Here is a 22,068-nt window from a genome sequence, read left to right on the forward strand (position 1 = left end):
TATTTGATTTGTACTCCACCTTTCTCCTCGAAGGGCACCCAAGGCGGCTAACAATAACGCACAATATACAAAAGACATGCACAAGCCAACCGCGTCAATGGCACAGAATTCTGTAAACACACCGCTATCCAGGATACGCCATTCTTGTTTCCAACTCTATCAAACTGGAAAAGAAGGGCTGTTGCATGGTGGAATAATCTTCCAAACTACTGGCTAAGAATACAATGCAAAAAATCCTAGGCATGTAGCATCCTCACAGCATCAACACACTATCAGTCAGCACATTCTTTTAGCAGACAGAGCCCTCTGCTGGCAAACCAAAGTGCCACACCAAGAACTGGAACTCCCTTTTATCCTCTGAGAAAACAAGAATTTCAAGAAAAAGAAATTCCAACTCCTCATATGAAGAAATTCTTTCATGTCAACACTGGATGAAAGGCTGATTTATCAAGTGTTTGGTGCACCGCTGCAAAAACAATAGAACAGAATGACAGCTTGCAAAAACTGACTACTTAGAAAAGAATAAGCAGAGGCAATCATTTTTTATTTGGTATGTCAAAGATGACACAGATTTTATGCTAATGAAAACAAATTGCTAGTTGTAAGGTCTTGCACAGGTCAACATAGGAAAAAGTCTGACTTTTCTTCCAATGTACTCTGCTGTGCCCAGATGCTCTAGAAATCTTTGCAGTTGCACATTCCAGTAAGTTCCAGTAAGCTCTGTTGGCAGTCACTGGACTTCGTCTGGTACGGAACTGAGACCATTCCCTCAAAATGTGCTTCTCAACAACAGTTTCCATTAATTCAGTCAGTTATTTTTTCCATGCGGAACAGCAAAATGGGGAGAGACATCATGGTGCAGAGACTTTGAAACGGTATGGAAGGCAGTTCTGCTCCCTCCTTGAAAGGAGAGAATTAATAGCATTCCCAGCAAAGCTACGATCCTTGAAGGGCTACAAATTTCCTTCTCTGCACTTTGAGGTCTCTTCCCTCTTGTTCCTATATCTGCCTTTCCCTTTCCCCCTCTTTTCCATATGCAAGGCTACATCTAAATATTCTCCCTGCCCCCGCCTTAGTCAACCTAGACTCAGGACATTGCTATTCAATGCAATCAGTTGCTATTATTGTCACAATTCGCATCTTTGCTTCATTCTGCACCGTGTCTCCTTTCTCAGCAATAATGCTTCTTCAATGGTCTTTTACACAACCTGGATTTCTTCTAAGACCAAGGATTACCTTTATTGCTATCTTGTCACACTTGCATCCTTTCGCATTGCCAGGTTTGGAGCCCTCAGGTAAGGTGTCATTTCTCATTCTCCAGCTTCTTTTCCTACTCATACATCTCCCCACGCAGATCAAGTGCTTGTGTGTTACTGAGTCTAATGCTTTGGACTCCTTTCCTTTCTTAAGTACATGGAAAAGCTTCCTAGACAGCAAAAGACATTCAATACCAATACCTTTGTGTATACTGTGAGAAAAAAAGGTACTGGTTTGGGGGAAATGCAGTTACCTAGGAAAGTGTATTAGAATAATTAATGTCATACTTTTCTAATTAGTAATGACTGACATAATAACATAATACAGTAATTATTAGTAACTGGCTGTATTGTTTATTTGGTTGAAGCTCTTTTGATGAGCATTGCTCCTATAAAATGAAAGAAGTGTTACATTGTAAAACAAAAACAAAAAACCTGAAATGTCATACTTAAAAGACAAAAACAGGAATGTTTCATAAGGATAGCCAATGTCCCCGAATTTGTTAATCACAACAGGAATCTATATGATGGAATTTATGCTACAAGCACAAGATGTCAATGAGCAGAGGAGGGAGTAAAGAACTATATCCCAGCAAGCATTTCTCATTAGTGCAGTAGAGAAAAGATTTTGATTACAATGGCAGTCAAAACAAGGATCTACCTGCATCTCAGTGAATGCAATCCCAGATGTACTTCACTGGTAAGAGAGACTGTCTGGTGTTCCTACAGATTCAGATGGCAAATCCTCATGGGCTCTGCATTCCTCTTGCCATCACTGAAGCAAGTACTAAAAAAAGGGTAGAACCTGCCAGCCACAGCCTGATGGAAGGTGAAGAGGTGAGACATGTCCTCAGCATTACGGAAGGTCACTTTCTTCTTCTGGCAGTCCAAAAGGACTCCCACCTTTCTCAGCAGGTGCTCGGGCTTCAGACGCACTGCCGGAGTGGCAGCTGCCCAATATTCACTGTTCTCCCGCAGGCGTATAGTCCAGTAGCCATTCTCTGGGCACAGTTTGACTTTTGCAATCCGGTCCACAGAGTCTGCTGCCACACCCAGGTCCCACTTGGTCTTGTTGCCCACCCAGACCTCCCAGTAATGTCTCCCACTCTCAAAGGATTCTTTGGCCAGCACATTCACACACTGCAGGAAACGGCGGGAGCTTCTGGGTGTAGGTTGAGGCTTTTCCCTCTCCGTCACCGCAGTCAGGTCTCTGGAGACAATAAGGTTAGGGTGAGCAGATTCTGGGTCCAAGGTCAGTGGGGCAGGAGCTGTAGGAAAAAGGTGCACTGAAACTGATCAGTGTGTTGTTAAAGAGGGGTTTATCAACTCTGTTCTGCCCTATGCCTATGAGGCCGCTCACCTGGGTTGATGGATTTCAGCATCCTCCTCCAAACTGTGTACTGCAGAGGCCTATCATACTTGTCTTTGTGCTTCTCTATACTAAAGACAGGCAAAGCTTCCACTTGCACTGCTGACCTGGAGCAGAAAACAAAGGCTGCTAAGCAAGAAGAGATTCAAATAAGGAAATTCTAATTTTTCCAGTGAACCACAATCAGAACCTTATACCAAATGAGACACAAGTCTCTTGAACAATTAAGAAGCACCTAATCACACCATGACCAGGGTGTAGCACAATAGGAAACTGCCATTTTCACCCAGGATGAGCAATAGGAAAGCCATTAAGAACCAGCTCTGAACAAAAAAATGGTCCAGGAGGAGCTCATCTCATAACAGACTATGGTCTAAAACTCCACATGCAAAGTATGGCTGGTCTTAGCCCCCCACCCCCACCCCAAAGTGCATACTCTTCTCTGTTTGGTGCTCCACCAAGCGTTTAGCAACCCATTTAGCAACCCAAGTAGCTCTGTGCCACCCAGTGCCCAGGACAGGTAATGCTTCCCCCTTCATCTTCCCTGTGCCCCCACCCCGAACCAGACAAACCACAGCTCAGTAACTGCTGAACGTCCAACAAATTCAAGCTGTACACCTTCCCCTGCAAAAACATCCTTGGCTCCTTTGCTTTGCTTCTCTCTCTCAAATCTAGCCAGGTTACTAGCTAGCAACTAATGCAATTTAGGGTTTAGCTGTATGTGTATGTTTGTGGGTAAGATAATAGATGTTATTCTTGATTTCCCTTCCCTCTTGTAAATTTAGCCCCACAATAAGTAGTTGGAATTGTCTCTTTCCTTGCCAAATATCATGTTCCATGAAGGTATGCCAGCAGCCAAATGGATAAAGGTCCTTGCAAAGGTCCTTAGTTCTCCTGTGTGTACATGTTACACATGCCGTAGACTCCCCTGCAACTCAGTCCCTGAATGCAGCTGAGAGCACTATTCTGTCTATCCCTTGTAATAAGAGTCCAACACAGCAGAGAAAAGTGGATTGCCCCAGCAAACTTTCACTGAAATCAGGTAAGAGAAAGGCAAAGAACAAATGCGATTTCTCCAAGTTATTAGAGCAGCTTGGTAATCCCACAACTAGAGCAAGCAATGTTGGCCTGAAAGCAAGCCTGCCTACTTTGAGAGTCGCCAAACCGAATGGAGGCCACCACCCACATAATGCGCCTCACCAGATGCTCAATAAAACTCTGATTTTCCTCTGCCTGCCAGAGGAAACATGGGAAGATTACATAAAACATGGGAAGATTGCAGAGTACCTGGCAATGTGGGGATTCTGGCTGGGCTGGGTTTGGTGGGGTGCAAGTTGTACAGAGCTGCCCTAAGCCCATTTGAACCACCAACCCTCTTCATTAACCTATCCTGTATATTCTTCTGAGTGAAGATGGGATATTAAAGCTGTTCTTCCTGGGGGCTTTCTATGCAATAGTACCCAATATTCAGAGGGGTAATAGACCAGCCAACATTCTCTGTGGCTGCATACCAGCCTCTCTCCAAATGCTTGTTTGCACTGCTTTAAAAGCTACTGCAATAACACCCTCCTCCTATGAAAACTGTCACCCAGCAGAGTAGGAGAGATAAAAGTTTCATGTAAAAGGGAGTAGCTCATTTTCTTTCCAGGCACATACCTGGCAACCACAGTTTCCACCTGCAACAAAAAAGCAGAGAAAATTAACAAATGCCTCAGTTAATGCTTAGGGTTGCATAAGTAAATTCAACCGTCCCCTTTTTTGCATCTGTACAGGCAATTACAACTAAAATTATAACAGCACAAATTCAAGTGCAAGCTAATCCTGAACAAGTTGGGTCAGTGGTGGTGTATTATAAAAATGAAGTTTCTGTAAAGTGGAGAGGAAGAAGAGAAGGTGGGTTCTCAACTCTTCTAAACTATCTCCATTTCATCTCTGTGAAAAGGAGAAAGACAACACCTGAGGCTGAAGATGGTTAAAGAAAGAGTTTCTATACACAAGAAACAAAGCTCACTATACACTAAGCTCACCAGAGCAGAATGTGTCTATTTTACTCTAGGTAAATAACAATAAAGTGTCAGGTACATTGAAGGAGTTATAGCAGGGGTGTCCAAACTTTTTGGCAGGAGGGCCACATCATCTCTCTGACACTGTGTTGGGGGAATAAAAAAGAATTAATTTACATTTCAAATTTGAATAAATTTACATATATTTACATAAATGAATATATTAGAAATAGAACTTATATGAATGAATGAAGGTCTTGCAATAGCTCAAGGCTTATAAAAGTCTTACACAAGGCTTATAAAAGGCTTACACAAAGCAAGACCGGCCTTTCCTTCACTGCTGCAGCAGCATCACAGTCATGAAACAGCAAGCAATGGAGGGATCCCTCATTCACAGTTCATGCGAGAGGTCAAACTGTCGCTCTTACACTGAGAACAGTTGCACTGGGCCAGCAGGGGCTCCAGTAAGTCTCCGCAGGGCCAGATTCTCATTGGAAACTGGGGGCTAATCGCAGGCCAGATTGGGAGTCCTCGAGGGCCGCAAGTGGCCCCCGGGCCGGGGTTTGGGCACCCCTGAGTTATAGAAATAATAACAGGCAAATGGCCAATATCATTAGAGTATGTTCAGTCCCTGAATAAGGCATCTTCCACCTTCTTTCTCCCCTTTTAACCATCTTTGGTCCAATTCCATAAGGCCTAGTTCAAGGAATCTCTAAGAAAACAAAACAAGCATATTGGAGGTTAGACTCTTATCCCTTGGTTCCAGAGTTTGATTGCAAGGTTCTAGTCATCAAGTTCTTAATCATTAAGTTAGATGTCAGCTGCACATAGTGGGCCAAGACGACAACAAATTCACACTAGGCCTGAGAAATGCATTCCCAAGCCTTCTCACAAGAAGCAAGAATATGCTATTTCTCCCCTTCCTCATTTCCTAGCTTTGGTACCTTAATTTTATTGCTCATTAGCACAACACAGGCAAGAAGTTGTGATGAAATTATAAAATCATGCTGTCTGAGACTATCTTAGAGCACTCAGGAAGCCATCTTGGAGGAGATAGCAGCTATTTTCTAATACAGAGAGATACAGCCTAAGTAGGAAGGTTCTCATAAGAACAGCCCCACTGGATCAGGCCATAGGCCCATCTACTCCAGCTTCCTGTATCTCACAGCAGCCCACCAAATGCCCCAGGGAGCACACCAGGGAGCACTCTTCTCAAGAGAAGACACCTGGTTATCAGGCTGAACCAAGTAGCTGGGCCTGCCAATTAAAAATTGGCCACAGTGATGAGTTTCAGGAAAGGAGGGGGCAAGTGCTCCTGGACATGCCTTCTTTCACATAGTCATTTATAAGCTTCTATGGTCTGACGTCTGTGCTTGGCTAAAGCAGGGGTGTCAAACTCATTTCCTACAGAGGGCCAAATAGCATTCATGATGTCTGCTGAGGGATGAAAGTGGTGTCATTAGGCAGGAAGTGATGTCATTAAACAGGTCATGACCAAAAATAAGCACTTTTTCTCACTTGGGAACTCATTAGCTGCAAATGACAGAAGAGAAAGTATATCATATTCAAGATGTGGGAGAGCTCAATTGTCAAGTGGGCTGTCCTTTCAGCAGTAACACCTCAGCATGGCTCAGCAGCTGAGAGTCTGAGGGCTAGATAAAAAGCTTCAGAGAGCTGCATCTGGCCCCTGGAATTGCATCATCCTTCTAACCTTTTTAAGGGTCTAGAACCTCTGATGGTTGGAAGTTTTTTTGGATCTAGTCTCAAAGCCCCCCTTAGGTTTGGACCTAAGTTTTGGACCTAGTCTCAAAGCCAGCACTGCCTCTTGCAGCCAAGAACCTTGTATTCCAGAGTGTGTGCTACATCCTGCTCGAGAGACATTGTCTTGAGCTTTTGGCAATAGCGACCGCCCACAATTCATTGTACAATGCTGCTCTGGTAACCATAACAACTGACTATGTAAAAGTAGTACATTAAGCAACTAGTTCAGACTTAAATGAGGATGGAAACAAGTAGCTCTTATCACAGGGAAATAGCAGCTGCAAATTTTCCCTTCTTTGCCAAGAAGAGGAAAGCAGGAGTGCTGCATGTGGAGGGTAGTGCTGGGGATAAGGAAGGTGCTCTGGCCGCTGCCTCACCCTTGTGAAAAAAAAGAGGGAATGGAAGGCAAGGGAAAAGAAAAACACAGCCAGCAGAAAGACAGTCATTCACCTTGTCTGAAGGCAATACTGGAGAAGTTTAACAAGGACTTCAGGATAGCCCTTAAGCTGCAGAATAGCTGGTGTAGGGTAGAGAAATGTTAGGCAAGCCACTACCTCTCAGCCTCGCCTTCCCTCCCCAGTTGCAATATGGAGATAATAAGACTTCCATACTACACAAGGCTGTTGCAGACATACTTAGATACAAACACGTGAAGCATGCTGAACACTAGAAAGCACTATAAAATGCTAAGTATTATTAATAGGTCAACAAGAGCAATTGAATGTTTAATTGATGGAGGAGAATGTTTTCAGAACGTTGCTTAACATAGGGATACACTTTTCTGAAAATGCATTCTCTTTCTCTTGGAAGCACAGCCTCTTTCCCAAAGAGCTGCTTCCATGTTTCTCAGAGAGCTTGCCACCTCCTTCCTAACACCCTGGTTAAAGCAGTTTACTCCCAAATGAGGTTTGTAGCTGAGGGCAGGTGATGGGTCTTTCCTTGCCATATTTCTAAAAAACCACCAAACACAACAATGTTCAACTATGACTTTGCTTGGCCTAGGAAGAACTGACTTTTTTTTTTTTAAGAAAAGCATCACCCAACATCCAATACATATAAAAAGTAGTATATGAAACATTTTGTCTGGTAAATAAACTCCCAAAGTCATAGCTCGACAACTGTGCAATGTGGCATGTTTCTGGGAATGTGGGTTGGGTAGAATGCATGACTAAGAAATTTAATGGGAAGGTGCAAACCCTAGCAGGTGATCCAATACCCAGAGCCCAATTCCCCTCACCAATCTCTTTCTGGAAGCCTTACCTCCAGCAGCAATGAGTTCCCCAGTTTGTCAAGTTTCTGCTGTATGGACTCCATGCTCTTCCTTAATTCAGAGATTCCTTCCTCTAGTCGTTCAGAGTCTCCTTGAAGCCTCACCAACCACAGTTCCTCCTCCCTGGCTAGTTCCATCAGTGCAGTTCTTTCTTCTTCCTCCAGGATCCAACGAAGATACTCAAATTCTGAACGGATCTTTGAGTTCAGTTCACCAGATGTTTTCTAATCAGATGTAAAAGTTACAAGAAACAGCTGAAGGATGTGATGGAAGCACATGTAAGCACATCCACAGAGCTATCTAAATCCCTAAAATAGTTCTGAGCCAAAACCTCTGTGACAAAGATCAAAGAAGGCTGTCTTTAATGTAAATGCTTAGCATCGTGTTCAACTGCCTCCTTAGAGAGCATTTGTGCTGTCATGGAACTAGCATTTTCCAGGGGTGCAGGCTGAAATACTTCTACTGTTTAGGATCACAGTTCAAAGGAGAGCTCTGTGCATGTAGCAGGGCTGTGGCATTCACCCACCCACTGCTGGAAGCAGCCCTGAAGATGAGCTGAAACTCAGATGTGCTGCAGATAACAATGATTGCTGCAGTGCACAATTAATACAACTAATAACTTCCACCCAAAAGGGTTGTATCGCTATACAAGATCAAAATATATGCCTAAACGATGCTTTGGATTCACCACAACACCAACTGTTAGACTTCTTGGCAAGCCCCTTATTATAAAGGCATTGTGACATCCTAAAATAGTTTTGGTTTTTTTTGCTAAATCAGTTGAAGATCAACAGATGTTATAGTGATAGTAGTTAATGTCGTTTTCCATTGATTATGTAAAATAGGACAATCCAGCTCTTTATTTAAAGGGTTTATATTCCACCTTTCTCCCAGTGAGGGTAATCAAGGCAGCTTTATTCCATGTTTATTCCATGATTCTCTAAGTATCATATGAATATTAGTAATTGTGAAGTGACATTAAATACTTGTATATCAATATTGTCGGTTTCTTTTTCTCAGTAGATTTTGTAAGTATTCTTACTGAATTATCATCATTTAGTATTTCTAGAATTGAAGGCAGCTGAGAAGGCTTGAAATGCAGCTTGACCAAATTTAGTTGCTAATAAACACTGTAGTTGTAGATATTGTCATTCAGCCGATACTGGTAAATCATAACTATCTTTCAACCTAGTAAGAGAGAAATTCCTGATCTTGATCTGCAGGACAACAGAAATGGACTCTTTGTGCTATTACTAGAACTAAACACTCTTTTTGAAATTCTGGAAAGACAAATGCCCTCCCACTATTCTTCAATGGACCAAGGATATCAATAAGTGAATCCAAGGTTTATAGAAGACAACTGCCTATGGACACGTTTTTGAATATTTGGAAACCCTTTTTAGAAGTTTATGTATAGACTCTTTGTTAATATCTGTTGTATATGGGTGATCACATTTATTTACATGTTAACTGAATATATTATGCATATATATTTGTATGCCTGCCCTTTCCTTTTATTTCTTTTCTTTTTACATTTGTTGCTATGCACTGTTATTGTATCATTGTTTTATTATTCTGGCGAGTCCTGGTGAGGTCTAGAGTACAGTCATTTCTTCTGCATCAAATGACCCCAATTACTTGCATTAAATAATTTCATCAAGAGGACATAATAAGCAGAAATATTAGTTAATGGAGAAAAAGCAGACATTTTCTCCAGCTATTCAAATTATCAATGTAATGGTTTTCTTCCTAGATCAAAGTTCCCTAGATGGATTCCCTAGGCCATCTCATAACTTTCTTTTGCTCTTTTGGTGGTGCTTTAAGAGATTTTGGAGAAGCTCCCTGACAATGCAGGTGAGAGAACACCTGCACTGACTGTCCAGTGTACTTCGATATTAACAATTCTGGTTCAACAAACCATGTTTGCTGGACAAGAAATGAACCATATCCCCATGCCCTACCTTCTACCTGCTTCCCCTCTCTTGTTGCCTTGATTCAGTACTTTTTGGTTAGTCAAACTAAAGTGTCCTAAGCCCTTAAAACCAGAATATCAAACTGTGGTTTGTAGGGATTGCACAAGCCTGTTTTCCTGTTTAAACTGTGGTTTAATAAACCAGAAAGTATTGAATGTAAGATTCTGAGCAGAATCCCAACAAATCAGCAATGGGAACCTTTGTGAAATGCAAAGCAACTAATTCTGCATGACGAAAGGTCAGATTTAAATAGTTTGGCCTTTACATTCACAGGAGGTGCTAGAGATGTCACAGGAGGTCTAGACCCAATTCTTGTGCTAGAGATGAATAAAGGGAAGATCCCTCCTTTGTATTCTTGATAGAGGTATATGAAATAACCACATGCTATTACAGCCGTTATTCCACTTGCTCTTCTCTTCCCCATAAACCCAGCAATTCAGGTCTTTTCAGAACTTGTAACAGTCACAAATGAGTCAACGAACTAATGCCAAAGAATGAATCATTCACATAGAACCAGAATGGAGGAGGAGGTCAGAGAGGGGTTATGTCATTTCAGTTGAGATGACCAGAACTAGACACAGGTGAGGGTACATGCTTGATAGACAATGGCATCAGAACACAACACCGTAAGACTCTCCCCCTCACTATTTGTTTCTTTCCCCAAAAGCGTCTGCTACACAATGAATGAGAACGTTTCCATAGTGAACCCCAGTATGTATTCTGAGTAATTAGAGTTAATTTTGAATTCAAAATTACTCCTTTTGAAGCACACATTACTTGCAGCTCACCACTGTCAATACTAGCTACGCTTCGTAAACTAGGCCAGTCAGGTGTTTTTGATGTTGCTGACAAACTTCAGCCCCAGCTGATACACACAGAATTATGTCTGTCACAAAGTTGGGCCAACAGACACAGCTCACTTACTTTTCCTCTGCACAATCCACTACACCAGTGGTTCTCACATATTTTACCACCAGGACCACTTTTTAGAATGACAATCTGTCAGGACCCATCAGAAATAATGTAATTAACCTGGAAGTGATGTCATGGCCAGAAGTAACATAACCAATTTAGGATTCAAACCTAAGCCATTATCAGCCAAAGGTCCTATCACGCAGCGTGCTCATGCTATTTTGTATAGCTCAGAATTCAAATCTGAGTCAAAGCAGAGCACAGACTCGAACCCTTCTCCCTATGCCTCTCTTCCACCGGGAGCCCACCCTGCCCAGAAGCTCTGCACTCTGTATTTTCAGTTCTGTATTTTCAATGGTGGCTGAGCTAAGCACTATAGGCACAATCCTAACCAGGTCTTCTTAGAAGCAAGTCCTATTTTATTCAATGGGACTTACTCTCAGGAAAGTGTGGTTAGAATTGCAGCCTATGTGACCCACCTGAAATTGACTTGCAATCCAGTGGGTCCCAACCCACAGCTTGAGAAACACTGCACTATAAAATCCATGGGTCCCAACCCACAGTTTGAGAAATGCTGCACTATAAAATCCTGTTTTACATGAAAAGTCTTCATTCTGTGTCCTGGTTCTGCACTTTACAACTGCTGGAGGCATGTTTATGCTGTCTGTTTATGTTTCTTATCACTGTACAATTTGCTCTTGCTGATGTCTCTCCACTCCCACTATTTTCTTATGTTTTAAACTTATGAATAAATTAAACACACACACACACACACACACACACAATAATTGCCCTGCCACTGGATCAGATATGATGCTGCATTGAGCTAAGCATTCTGTTTTCAGCAGCCTTTAAGAAGCTCACAAGCAGGACATAAAGCTAACTGTTCTCACAGGTTGTCTATCCTCAGCATCTCAGAATCTACTACTAAAAACACAGGTTCCATTTAGATGTCATAGTTAATAGCTGTGGATAAACATATAATCTGTGAATTTGTCTAATCAACTAAGCTGGTGGCCATCCTCATTGTTGCAAATGTGAGTAAAAGAAAACTAATCTGGAAAACAAATGAGCAGGGAAATGTTCTCACACAGTTCATCTAGTAAAGCTGAATGACTAGACTTGCAGAAATGACTTCATTAATCATCAGAACACTGAGACCAACTTACCACAACCAACTGCAAAATGGTGGCAGAATCAATTACCACCTACTACCCCATGCACTGTATGTTGGGATAAGCTGCATACAAAACTACATCTTATGTTTATTTTTGTCTTTCGTTGTTGTTAAAGTCTAAAATGGTAAGCAGCCTTGGGCATCTGTTCTGGCAGAGGAAAGGCGGGGTATAAATCTTTTAAATAAAATAAATAATAAATCTGAGTTTCTACAGGGCAGAGATTTTTAGACAAAACTGCACAAGGATCTAGCAAAGGCAAACAATACTTATTTTACAAGTCATGAAGGATAGCCGTGCCAGAGAAATTTTTTAATCTAGGAAATCACCTAGACATCTCCTAGTACATCCTGATACACTTGCCCTGCTTGCCCCTACATTAAGCGAACAAAACAAAGCAACATAACAACTGAAGCAGGTCTTTGTTTCCTGGGCAGCCTAGTTTTGTTTTATTTCTTTTAATACAAAGCTGGAACAAACATTTTTAAAACAAAACTCCTATCTACTTCCAAACTTTTGATGCATTTGTATAATTTTACTTCACTATCACCTCAATATGGAAACCGTTTAGCCTCACCCACAACATGGAAGTTTGACCCCGTCTCAGTGTGTTGGGTGTTGGCCAAGATACATTTAAAAACTATCGCAGATGTGCCATTTCTTACTCCAGATAGGATGACATACAGAGCTCTGATCCAGAACATTTTTAACAGGAATGCTGTATACCACCAAGTTTCCCCCCCTCCACTCCCCACCCCAACACGCATCAGAGGCCACTTCTGAAAATGTTAAACGGATTTAATCCAGGATATTTGTTGAGCTATTATCACTGGATTGGTTCCAGCAACTTTAAGGCACTTCAAGAGAGATGGACAGCAAATAAATAAATACATGAGCACTGCCTTGAGGACTGCAGCAGCAGCAGCAGCTATAAAGAAGCTATAGAATATTTAATTTATCTGACTAGGGATGGGCAAGTCCAGCATGAACTGACTCTAGACAAATCATGAGTCTCCGCTCCCAACAACTTGACTTGAAAACGAATCATAACGGGCAAACTTTCTGAGTTGCCCAGAGCATCATGTGCAGCAGCTGGGAGGCTTACCCGTATAACTCAATCCTTTGCAACTCTACTCAGAAGTAGTCCCATTGCAGCTGGTCATTCAATGAGCCAGCTGGAGCAATGCCTGCCCCCCCCTTCTCCCCTCATTTGACCAGGAAAAACTGAATGCTGAATGCTTTCAGTGTGGAATTTAAGGCATCCCTGACTATTGTTTTCACTATTGCATCATGTGTGCTCGAGTGTCAACAGAGACCGTAGTGGACGATGTGCTGGGGAAGAGCGTTAGAAGCCTGCAGACTAAAAAGAGTATATGCATGCATGTTTGCAGAAAGAATGTTATCTTTCAAAACATTTAAATATGACAATTACTGTAACATATCCATCAGAAAAGCAGGAAAAATAAGACACTCAAGAATCACAGGCTAGCAACTACTCCAAGCTAGTGCCTGCTTAGGCCAGATGTCAGCTGCTTTTAGCAGTTCCTAGACCATCTGGCTCCTGTCTAGGACTTGCTTTACCAGCTTACTAGAGTCCACTAAGTTTTCTTATTGCCAAGAGCTGAATACCTCTCACAGACCTGGTTCTCTTTTGTGAATGTTAACTAGATGATGCGGGGTGGGGAGGGGGGTTTACCCATAATAATATTATACTGTTTTGAATTAGATTGGCAGTACTCCCTTCAGATCCTGAAAACTGAACAAATGATTTTAAAAAATGAAGTTGTTTCCTGAGGTCACTAGTGCCAATCACCCTCCGTCGGAGTGTCAATACTTCGAAGACATGCCCCAAGCTGAACTCAGCTGGACACTCACCTTATTTCAGTAGCCTCCAATCAGAAAGTTCATGGACTGAAATCAAGTCAAGCGATATCTGTTACACCAGTGGTATTCAAACTGGGGCACTGCGACGCCCCAGCCTGAGGGTCCTGGTCTCTTTCCCCTTAAGGAGCAGGGACAGTCAGGAGGCAGGGAGGAGGCAGCGGCGCAATCCCCAGGATCACACTACTCAGGGGGCTGCAGGGGCTTGGGTACACTTGCCCAAGCCTCCCGGGGGTGTGGGGAGCCCTGCGCGACCTTCAGCAGGGCTCCCCAGGTCAGGGAAAGTGAGAGTGGGGTGATCGCGCCTTGCCTCCACTAAAACGGAAGCAGAGCGCGATCGCTCCGCTTTCCCTTCTGACGGGGCTGCAGGGACTGAGGTGCACCCTGCAGTCCCTGCAGCAGCCATCCCTGGCTGTGGGGAGCCATGCACGAGCGCCTGCAGGGCTCCCCAGGTCAGGGAAAGTGAGAGTGGAGAGATCACACTCCACTTCCGGTTTAGCAGAGGCAGAGTGCAATCTCTCCACTCTCACTTTCCCTGACCTGAGGAGTCCTGCAGGCGCTTGCACGCGGCTCCCTGCACCCAGGGACGGCTGCTGCAGGGACTGCAGGGTGCACCCCAGTCCCTGCAGCCCCCTGAGCAATGCAATCCTGGGGAATCACGTTGCTGCCTTCTCCCTGCCCCTGCTGCCTCCCCCCCTCAAAGATTTACTGCGGGTTTCAAACTCCCTGAGACTTTGAAAACTGCAGTGTTACACCATAACTCAAGGACTGACTTCCTACAATCTTCTAAGAAAAATTCAAGATGCTGGTTTTGACTTATAGCAGTGCCCTAAATAATAGCATCCCCAAATCTTGTCATGGACTCTAATCCAGTACGAGGTGATCTGCACATGTGACTCTCTCACACTTATCTTCCCTACTACCTGTATAGGCACTGAGAAGTCAAATTCATATAGTGCTTCACAGTGCATACACCAACAGTGAAACAGATACACAAGTATCATACTTCTTCCTAGAAGGAAGTGCTTTCTGGGTAGGTGTGTGATATATGATTATGTCCTGAGAGACTTTCCTATTCCTTGGGATCGGGACAAAGGAGAACAGAAAAAATGGGACAAGCTTCAGAGATGCTGACCAGAACTTCTGGAACCAGCATGCTATTTGTATTTGGGGTAAACTTTGGGAACTTCCACCAAAACTTTGCATAATCCCAGATGTGAATAAATACTCAATTTCTGGACACATGATGGTTTGCTGACTTCCTCTACTATACTCTGCATCCCCTTCAACAGGCTCCTTTCCACCCACTTCTCTAGTTGATTTTCTGCAAGTTTCAGACTTATGTTTAATCAAAGGAGATGGACTGATCTTCAAAACCTTGGTCGAAAACAAGTAGCTGCTTCTCCCTCCTCTCCTACATTACTGGAAATTATTTAAGAGACATTTTGCTGTTTTTTGGGCCCCAAAATAGATAACACTGAGTGAAATCGGACTTGAAAACCTGGTGGCACAAGGGGCAAAAGGTTTGAGGAACTTTGCAGAACTTAGTGGCATGAAGCCATCTCTCTCTCTCTGCTCCTCAGTAATTCTCCCACTGCTCCCCCTGCCAACACTGCAATTAGAGGTATTAATTTTTTCTAAGGCTGGGGTGCATCACCAGATCAATGATTATCTGGACAGATTTAGTTTGTGCCAAGCTTGCAGCAACGGCTACTCATTTGGCTATTTTATGTTTTTGTCCATTATGTAAAAGCTAACACAGACGTTCACAAAGAGTGAGACCTGCTGGCTGGATATACTTTTTCAAGACTCAGATATTGGCAATTTTTCACTTTCTTTCCCTAACTTAAGACACAGTGATTGATCATTTCCAATCTTTTCTCACAAGCATCCAAACAAGCAACGTGCCAGCTACCTCTTAGCTATGGACAGTCTGTACTTCCAGTTCCACAGTCACTTCTCATCTCTGAGTACACTTAGAGAGAGTTTACAAAACAGAGTTTACAAGGAAGAAAAATTGGGGACATAGACATTACCAGCAAGCTGCTGATACTCTCCTTGGCCACATGCTTCATTCGCATCAGTTTCTCATGTTCCATCTGACAAGACCGTAATGCATCTTTCAGACATTTCTAAGAGAAGGAAAAAATAAACTGCATCTTAATCCATTTGTCTCAAACAGCTTCTGCCTATCCATTGAAAGTCAATATGGTTAAGAGGATGGACTGGGAAGATTTGATCACTGGGTAACCTTGGGCCAGTTGCTTTCTCTCAGTCTAACCTACCTTACAGGATTGTAAGGATAAATTGGGATAACCTTGTACCATCACTCTCAACTCCTTGGAAGAAAACCGGGATACAATTCATAAGAAGAGAAAATTAACAACGGTGTCAAGAACTACCTTGGTCTAATACGAACTTTCCTCAGCCCCAAGACTAGTTCAGAAGCCCTACTCTCTGCCTCATACCTGCTGGAGCTCTGATGAGTATATACTAGCAAGAGTGGCTCTCTCATTTGGACTAGCTTCTGTGGGGCAGTCCAAGACGCTCCTGCTCTTCTTATTGCTGCTATTTTTCAAAAGTGTAACTTTGCTAGTGTTTTGTACACATTTTGCAATGTTTGTATGATTATTTGTGTCACTGTTGGACACACTAGTATATTTGATTCTAACACAGATATAACATCTCACCATTCCCCTCTCTTTCTTCAAGAACCTCCAAAATAATAATAATAATAATAATAAAACTTTATTTTTATCCCGCCCTTCTCCCTAACGGGACCCAGGGCGGCTAACAACATATTAAAAACAATAGAATTTAAAAAAACATTAATACAAACAGATAAAAACATTTAAAAACACACTACAGGGCCATAAAAACAGTAGTCAGATTAAAAGAGTAAAAGAGCAGATCACCGAGGAATCAAGCCTGTAAAACTAAAAGATGTATAAAAAGTTAAGAAGGCCAGAAATCAGAAGGCTTGTTTAAACAACAGTGTTTTCAGGCCTCGCCGAAAGCTCTCAAGAGAGGGAGCCATTCTCAAGTCAAGGGGAAGGGAGTTCCATAATGTTGGTGCCACTACCGAGAAGGCCCTATTTCTTGCAGCCACCCCCCGGACCTCCTTGGGTGGCGGCACTTGCAAAAAGGCCTTCTCTGATGACCTGAGATGGCGAGCCGGATTGTACGGGAGTAGGTGGTCTCTAAGATATCCTGGCCCAGAGCAGTATAGGGCTTTAAAGGTCAAAACCAGCACCTTGAATTGGGCCCGGAAACGAATGGGCAGCCAATGCAGCCCCCGGAGAAGCGGGCTGACAGAGTCAAACCGCCTGGCTCCGGTGACCACACGGGCCGCCGCATTCTGTACTAATTGAAGTTTCCGAACCGTCTTCAGGGGCAGCCCCACAAAGACCTACTTCTTCTGGGAAATACTCAAGACTCATGTTGCTTGTGCTGCCACTGTTCCCCCAACCTCTTCCACTAATCTGACAATCCCTAAACTCTGCTACACTTTCTGCCTACCTTACCTGTCCGATAGAGGTTGGAAGACCCCTGAGTGGACACTGTAGCAAACAAGGAGGTGATGGTAGGTGATAAATATCAAAACGAAATAGCAGTGATTCCAAAGCAACAAAAGTAACTATCTTTAAGAGGGAGAAAGAGCGATAGTTTGAAAATAAGCTGCCTCTCTCCACTGAATCTATAAAGTGGTTCTTTACTGTCAGTGGTAGTTTGTTACATTTATTTCCCAAACTTCCTAAATTCCAAGACACTCAGAACAGAACATGAGAACCCTGTGAGCAGGACCGTAGCCAGGATTCTAGAGGTGGGGGGTATGACTATTTTTAAGGGGGGGAAATTATGTTGGGTATTTATACTGGTGTGCAAAATGAAAGGATAAGTATGGCGAAACATCAAAGACATGTAACTCCCCCAAATTTCATGAAGAGAAGATATTTGGGGGGGGGGTATTGAAACATGCATTCATTTTCTGTAAAGCAATGTAACAATAATTTGCACAGAATAAATGCATCTCTGTATGCAATGTAAAAAGTATTTGTCTACAGAGAAATAACATGCAACATATCCTTTCATTTTACACACCAGCACAATACATAGGTTTGCATCCCTGCAAAAGTAAAACATATCACTGTGATTCAGGTAGTATCTGCTTGTATTGAAAGCCTTTCATTAGCTGATGACACAATGCTGATCCATTGATACATACTAAAATAAAATTTATTGACTTTACATAAAAGCAAGAGGAAAGATATGCAAGTCAAATACAGTAACACTATTGGTACATTAGTTTTTTACAATATTCATTACTTTGAAAAAGCAAAGTACAGAAGATTTGAATTATTGGATCTACCTAGTAGAGCTGAATTCTCCTATCTTTCTGAAAGTTGAATCTCCTTGAAATCAGGGGTGGATCCAGTGTGTGTATAGGGGGAGACCATGAGCACTACCTTCAGCACCTAGGTCAACTAGTCAAGTAGATCTGGGCTGCTGCCTGGACAGAGTCCAGGTCTACCAGCCGGGTAGACCTGGACTCCTGATCGAGCTTATAGCCTCTGTGGCTATTTGCTGGGTGGTTAGACCTGAGCTCCTGTTCCAACCAATCTCCTTGGCACCCACCCAGCGGGTGTTTCCCTGACACCCAATTTTGCTGTCCATCCCGGTGGATGCCCTTCCCTGCTGGCAGGACAGTTGGGGGAGTATGTACCCTGGCCTCCCCTGGATCTGCCTCTGCTTAGAACCTTTTCCACGCTTCAGGTCTTGGTTCTCTTTAGCTCAAAAGCTTTCCATGCTTTCTCCACCAGAAAAAGGGTCTCCCCAGCCCCAAGCAGCAGACATCAATTTTAAAATTTATATATGAAAGGCAAAAACCTCACCATGATTTCTCCAAACAGAAACATTTCTCTCTGCCCTGCCACAGCAACAGCTTGTAGTAATTAGCATGTTCCACAGTAGAACTAGCACCTCCCTACCCCCGCCAGTACAAATCTCTCCCTACCTTACTTGCAGCTTTTCTTGACCAGCCCCACTCTCCATGTGATCTGGATGGGGGCAGGGTGACCAGAGGTCATAACTTCCAAGGAGCTCTCCAGGACCCTGTTTTACTCACTCTACACACATGCATTCTCTCTCTCTCCCTCCCATTCCTGCCAGAAGCACCAAGCCCTCTTTCCTCCTATGCATTAAAAAGTTGCAGAAAGGGCTTCAAATCATCCCCAACTGACGCCAGACTAGACAAACAGGACAGATTTGGAAAAAATTCTAGGGGGGCAAACTGCTGCCATGGGGGAACCCCCCCCCCCAGGCTACAGCCCTGCCTGTGAGGTAGGTTAAACCAACACAGCAGGACTTGCCAAAGGACATTAGTTGAGAATTTCAGGCTCAACCCAGCTTAGGAATTCATCTTTCACATCTTTGTCCTGCATGCAAAGAACTGCATGCAAAGAACTGCATGCAAAGAACTAAAACAGCCAATAGATTAAGCCTGCTGTTTTCAAACTCTCCGGGAGTTTGAAACCCGCAGTAAGTCTTTGCGGGGTGGGGGGGAGGCAGCAGGGGCAGGGGGAAGGCAGCGATGCGATCCTCAGGATTGTGTCACTCAGGGGGCTGCAGGGACTGGGATGCACTCACCAGCCCCTGAAGCAGCCATCCCTGTGTGTGGGGCCCCCTGCGTGAGCACCTGCAGGGCACCCCAGGTCAGGGAAAGGGAGAGTGGAGCGATCTGCTCTGCCTCCGGAAAAGCAGAGGCGGAGTGTAATTGCCCCACTCTCCCTTTTCCTGACCTGCGGAGCCCTGCCGGTGCTCGCGCAGGTTTTCCCGTACACAGGGACGGCTGCTGCAGGGACTGGAAGGTGCACCCCAGTCCCTGCAGCCCCATCAGAAGGGAAAGCGGATCGATCGTGCTCCGCTTCCGGTTTTGCGGAGCAGAGTGGTGCAATCACTCCGCTTTCACTTTTCCTGACCTGGGGAGCCCTGCCGAAGGTTGAGCAGGGCTCCCCGCACCCCCGGGAGGCTGCAGGAGGCTTGGGCAAGTGCACCCAAGCCCCTGCAGCCCTCCTGAGCGGCACAATCCTGTGGATCATGCCGCTGCCTTCCCCCTATCTCCTGGCTACCCCCGCCCCTTAAGGGGCAGTGGCCAGGACCCACAGACTGGGGTGTCGTGACACCCCAGTTTGAATACCACTGGATTAAGCTGTCAGGGAGCTAAAGGCAGGAACGGGATAAAATGCATGTCTTTTAGGCACAAACTATTGGATGCCTATTGGGCACAGCCAAGTGGAAGGCCTGACCAAATGAACTGGAAAATGGGGAGCTGGGATGAGAGAGCGTGAGCACTGTGTACGGGCACATTTATCAAAGGGCTTTTTGTGTTTGTTTTGGAGACTGTGGTAGAGAATGTTTGAGAGGGTAATTTATCAGAAATCCAAAGGGCCTGCGCCTCCAGGCCACTGTCTTCCAAACAAATCCACCCAAATGGAATTTGCTCTTTGTTCAAAATCTACCTACTGGTTCAAACATGGCTGTCTCACACTTCCTAAAAAAAACAAAAAAACACTGCTCTGCTGTACTGTCGTGTTGCTTGATGTACTACCAAGCTCCTTAACCCATTTCTGCCCAGCCCAGAGGTGTACATACCAGATCCCTGTTGCGTATATGCAACATTGGGCAGAAATGACTTAAGCTACCCACTAATCTACAAAAGTGCCGCTAGTTTAACTTGACTGTTTCGGTCATCACTGGTCTAACCACATTCTTCAACTACGCGAAGTCCAAGTGCTACAATTAATTTAGGAAGGAGATAAATTAATCCCTGTGGTTCAGGTCAAACAAGAAACACCTCAAGCAGATGGGGAAAAGTGAAGTCTTCACCCTACTGCCACCAAGTCGCTTACCTGCATTTTTCTTCTGTGTTCCTCAGTGGCACATTGCCGAACTGTCTCTACTACTCCAGAAACAAGGTAGTGGGGGCGGAATGACCGACTGGGGAACTCTTGTCGGCACTGGGGGCACGTGGCAACCTGTGAGCATCTGTCCCAATAGCGTTGGATGCACTTCTTGCAAAAATGGTGCATGCATTCCAGCATGACTGGGTCCCGGAAGAGGTCATAGCAGATGGCACAGGTCAATTCTTCCCTGAGACTCTGCTCTTGGCTTTTGTGGGCCATCCCTGTGCAGACACAAAGTATGTCCATTGGTCAACCTGAATACTGGGTGCTGTAGGCTTATACCATAGTCTTTCGAGACTGAAGGTTGCCAACCACCAACCTGACTCTAAGCATGTGCCCTGGGTCTGATTCTGTATCTTGCGCTGTCACAGAATGCCACCATTGTAAGATATGTAAACACACGCAAATAGACAAGTAGACACAAACTGGTTTGGTGAGAAGGCATATGCCACACCTGTGCTAGAGGCAGGCTGACGGGTACAGACAACAACCAGCTACCCCTCAAAGGTACAAATGCTCCTCTATATTGGGGTAGCCACCTTTTCTCTTGCTCAGCTTCTATGTCTTTTCACAGTTGCAACGAATGGCGAGGCCTGGATGACAAAAACTGCAGCTGCTATTTTTTTTTGCCCACCCTGCTAGAAGCAGTGGTGTTTTGCCCTTGCTGGGGCAAATGGCATTTTGGCAGTGCCAGGGGGGAAAGGGGGAGGGGGTTCCCCAGGAGCATAACAGCTGTAGTGAGGTCTCCACAGAGGCAGCTGCCAGACAGAAATTCAGCAGGTGAAACCCTTCCCATCATCCAGACATCTCCTGGTGCTGCAGAATGCAACACCTGTTGAACTCCTGCCCATCGTCCCAAGAGAGCCATGCCATGGCAGAGAGGCACCCTGGTGATCCCTACTGAAGCCACGGGGTGGGACTGGAGCCCGGGGTCCTTCCTTGCTGAGCAGCGGAAGGGCAGTGCCCACCTCTCTCCAGGGTCTTCGCCTGGGTCCTGCTCCCCGGCAGGGCAGGGCAGGGCAGGGCAGGGCAGGGCAGGAGCGGGCTGCCCTCCTCCCACCCAGTTCACCTGGCGAGTCAGCCGAGCTTCTCCGCAGCCCTTCCAGCTCGCGCTCCAGAACTCTGCAACTTCCACTTTCAGCCCGTGAAAGGCCCGCCCCGGTTGCTACAGAGTCACAGCCACTCACTCCAATCGGGGCAGAGCCCTGGAAGGCAGCGCGTTCCCCATTCGTCGGCCGAGCGCGCCCCGTTGCCGGGCCCCTCGGCTGCCGAGCGTGTGACTGCCGCGAGGCCGGAGTGCGGGGTCACCTGGCCCAGGGTGGCTACGGGCGCCGGCAGGGTTGTTGGGGAGGGGGGGCTCGCCGGCAACGGGGGAGGAGGTGGCGGTAGCGCAGCCCACGGCAGGAGAGGGGGAAGGAGTGCCTGGGACTGAGGGCAGCTGCTGTTAGAGCTGGAGGCTGCAATCCTAGCCACACTTTCCCGGGAGTAAGCCCCACTGACTTTAAT

At 44.8% G+C, this 22,068-nt stretch overlaps 1 protein-coding gene across 2 annotated transcripts; it reads right to left on the reverse strand.

Annotated features, from left to right (window-relative positions):
* Positions 1–524: 524 nt before the first annotated feature.
* Positions 525–21,711, reverse strand: LOC136641106 (zinc-binding protein A33-like). Of its 2 annotated transcripts, none has more exons than XM_066616744.1 (7): positions 21,632–21,711; positions 20,509–20,783; positions 15,637–15,732; positions 7,650–7,883; positions 4,282–4,301; positions 2,617–2,732; positions 525–2,524 (listed from the first exon to the last, which is right to left on the reverse strand). In XM_066616744.1, exons 2-7 carry the CDS (start codon positions 20,779–20,781, stop codon positions 1,980–1,982), a joined length of 1,284 nt encoding a protein of 427 aa, XP_066472841.1. In that variant the 5' UTR covers positions 20,782–20,783; positions 21,632–21,711; the 3' UTR covers positions 525–1,979. The 2 variants fall into 2 exon arrangements, with proteins under 2 accessions (XP_066472841.1, XP_066472840.1); XM_066616743.1 differs by lacking the exon at positions 21,632–21,711 and adding an exon at positions 21,531–21,603.
* Positions 21,712–22,068: the final 357 nt, after the last annotated feature.

The sequence above is a fragment of the Tiliqua scincoides genome, chromosome 2 (genome assembly GCF_035046505.1).
Source record: "Tiliqua scincoides isolate rTilSci1 chromosome 2, rTilSci1.hap2, whole genome shotgun sequence".
Taxonomy (NCBI): Eukaryota; Metazoa; Chordata; class Lepidosauria; order Squamata; family Scincidae; genus Tiliqua; species Tiliqua scincoides.

Coding starts and splice junctions, on each gene's coding strand:
- LOC136641106 (XM_066616744.1), bottom strand. CDS start 20,781: ATGGCCCACAAAAGCCAAGAGCAGAGTCTCAGGGAAGAATTGACCTGT. Junction 15,733..20,508: donor AACACAGAAGAAAAATGCAG/GTAAGCGACTTG, acceptor TCCTTCTCTTAG/AAATGTCTGAAAGATGCATT. Junction 7,884..15,636: donor AGAGTATCAGCAGCTTGCTG/GTAATGTCTATG, acceptor ACATCTGATTAG/AAAACATCTGGTGAACTGAA.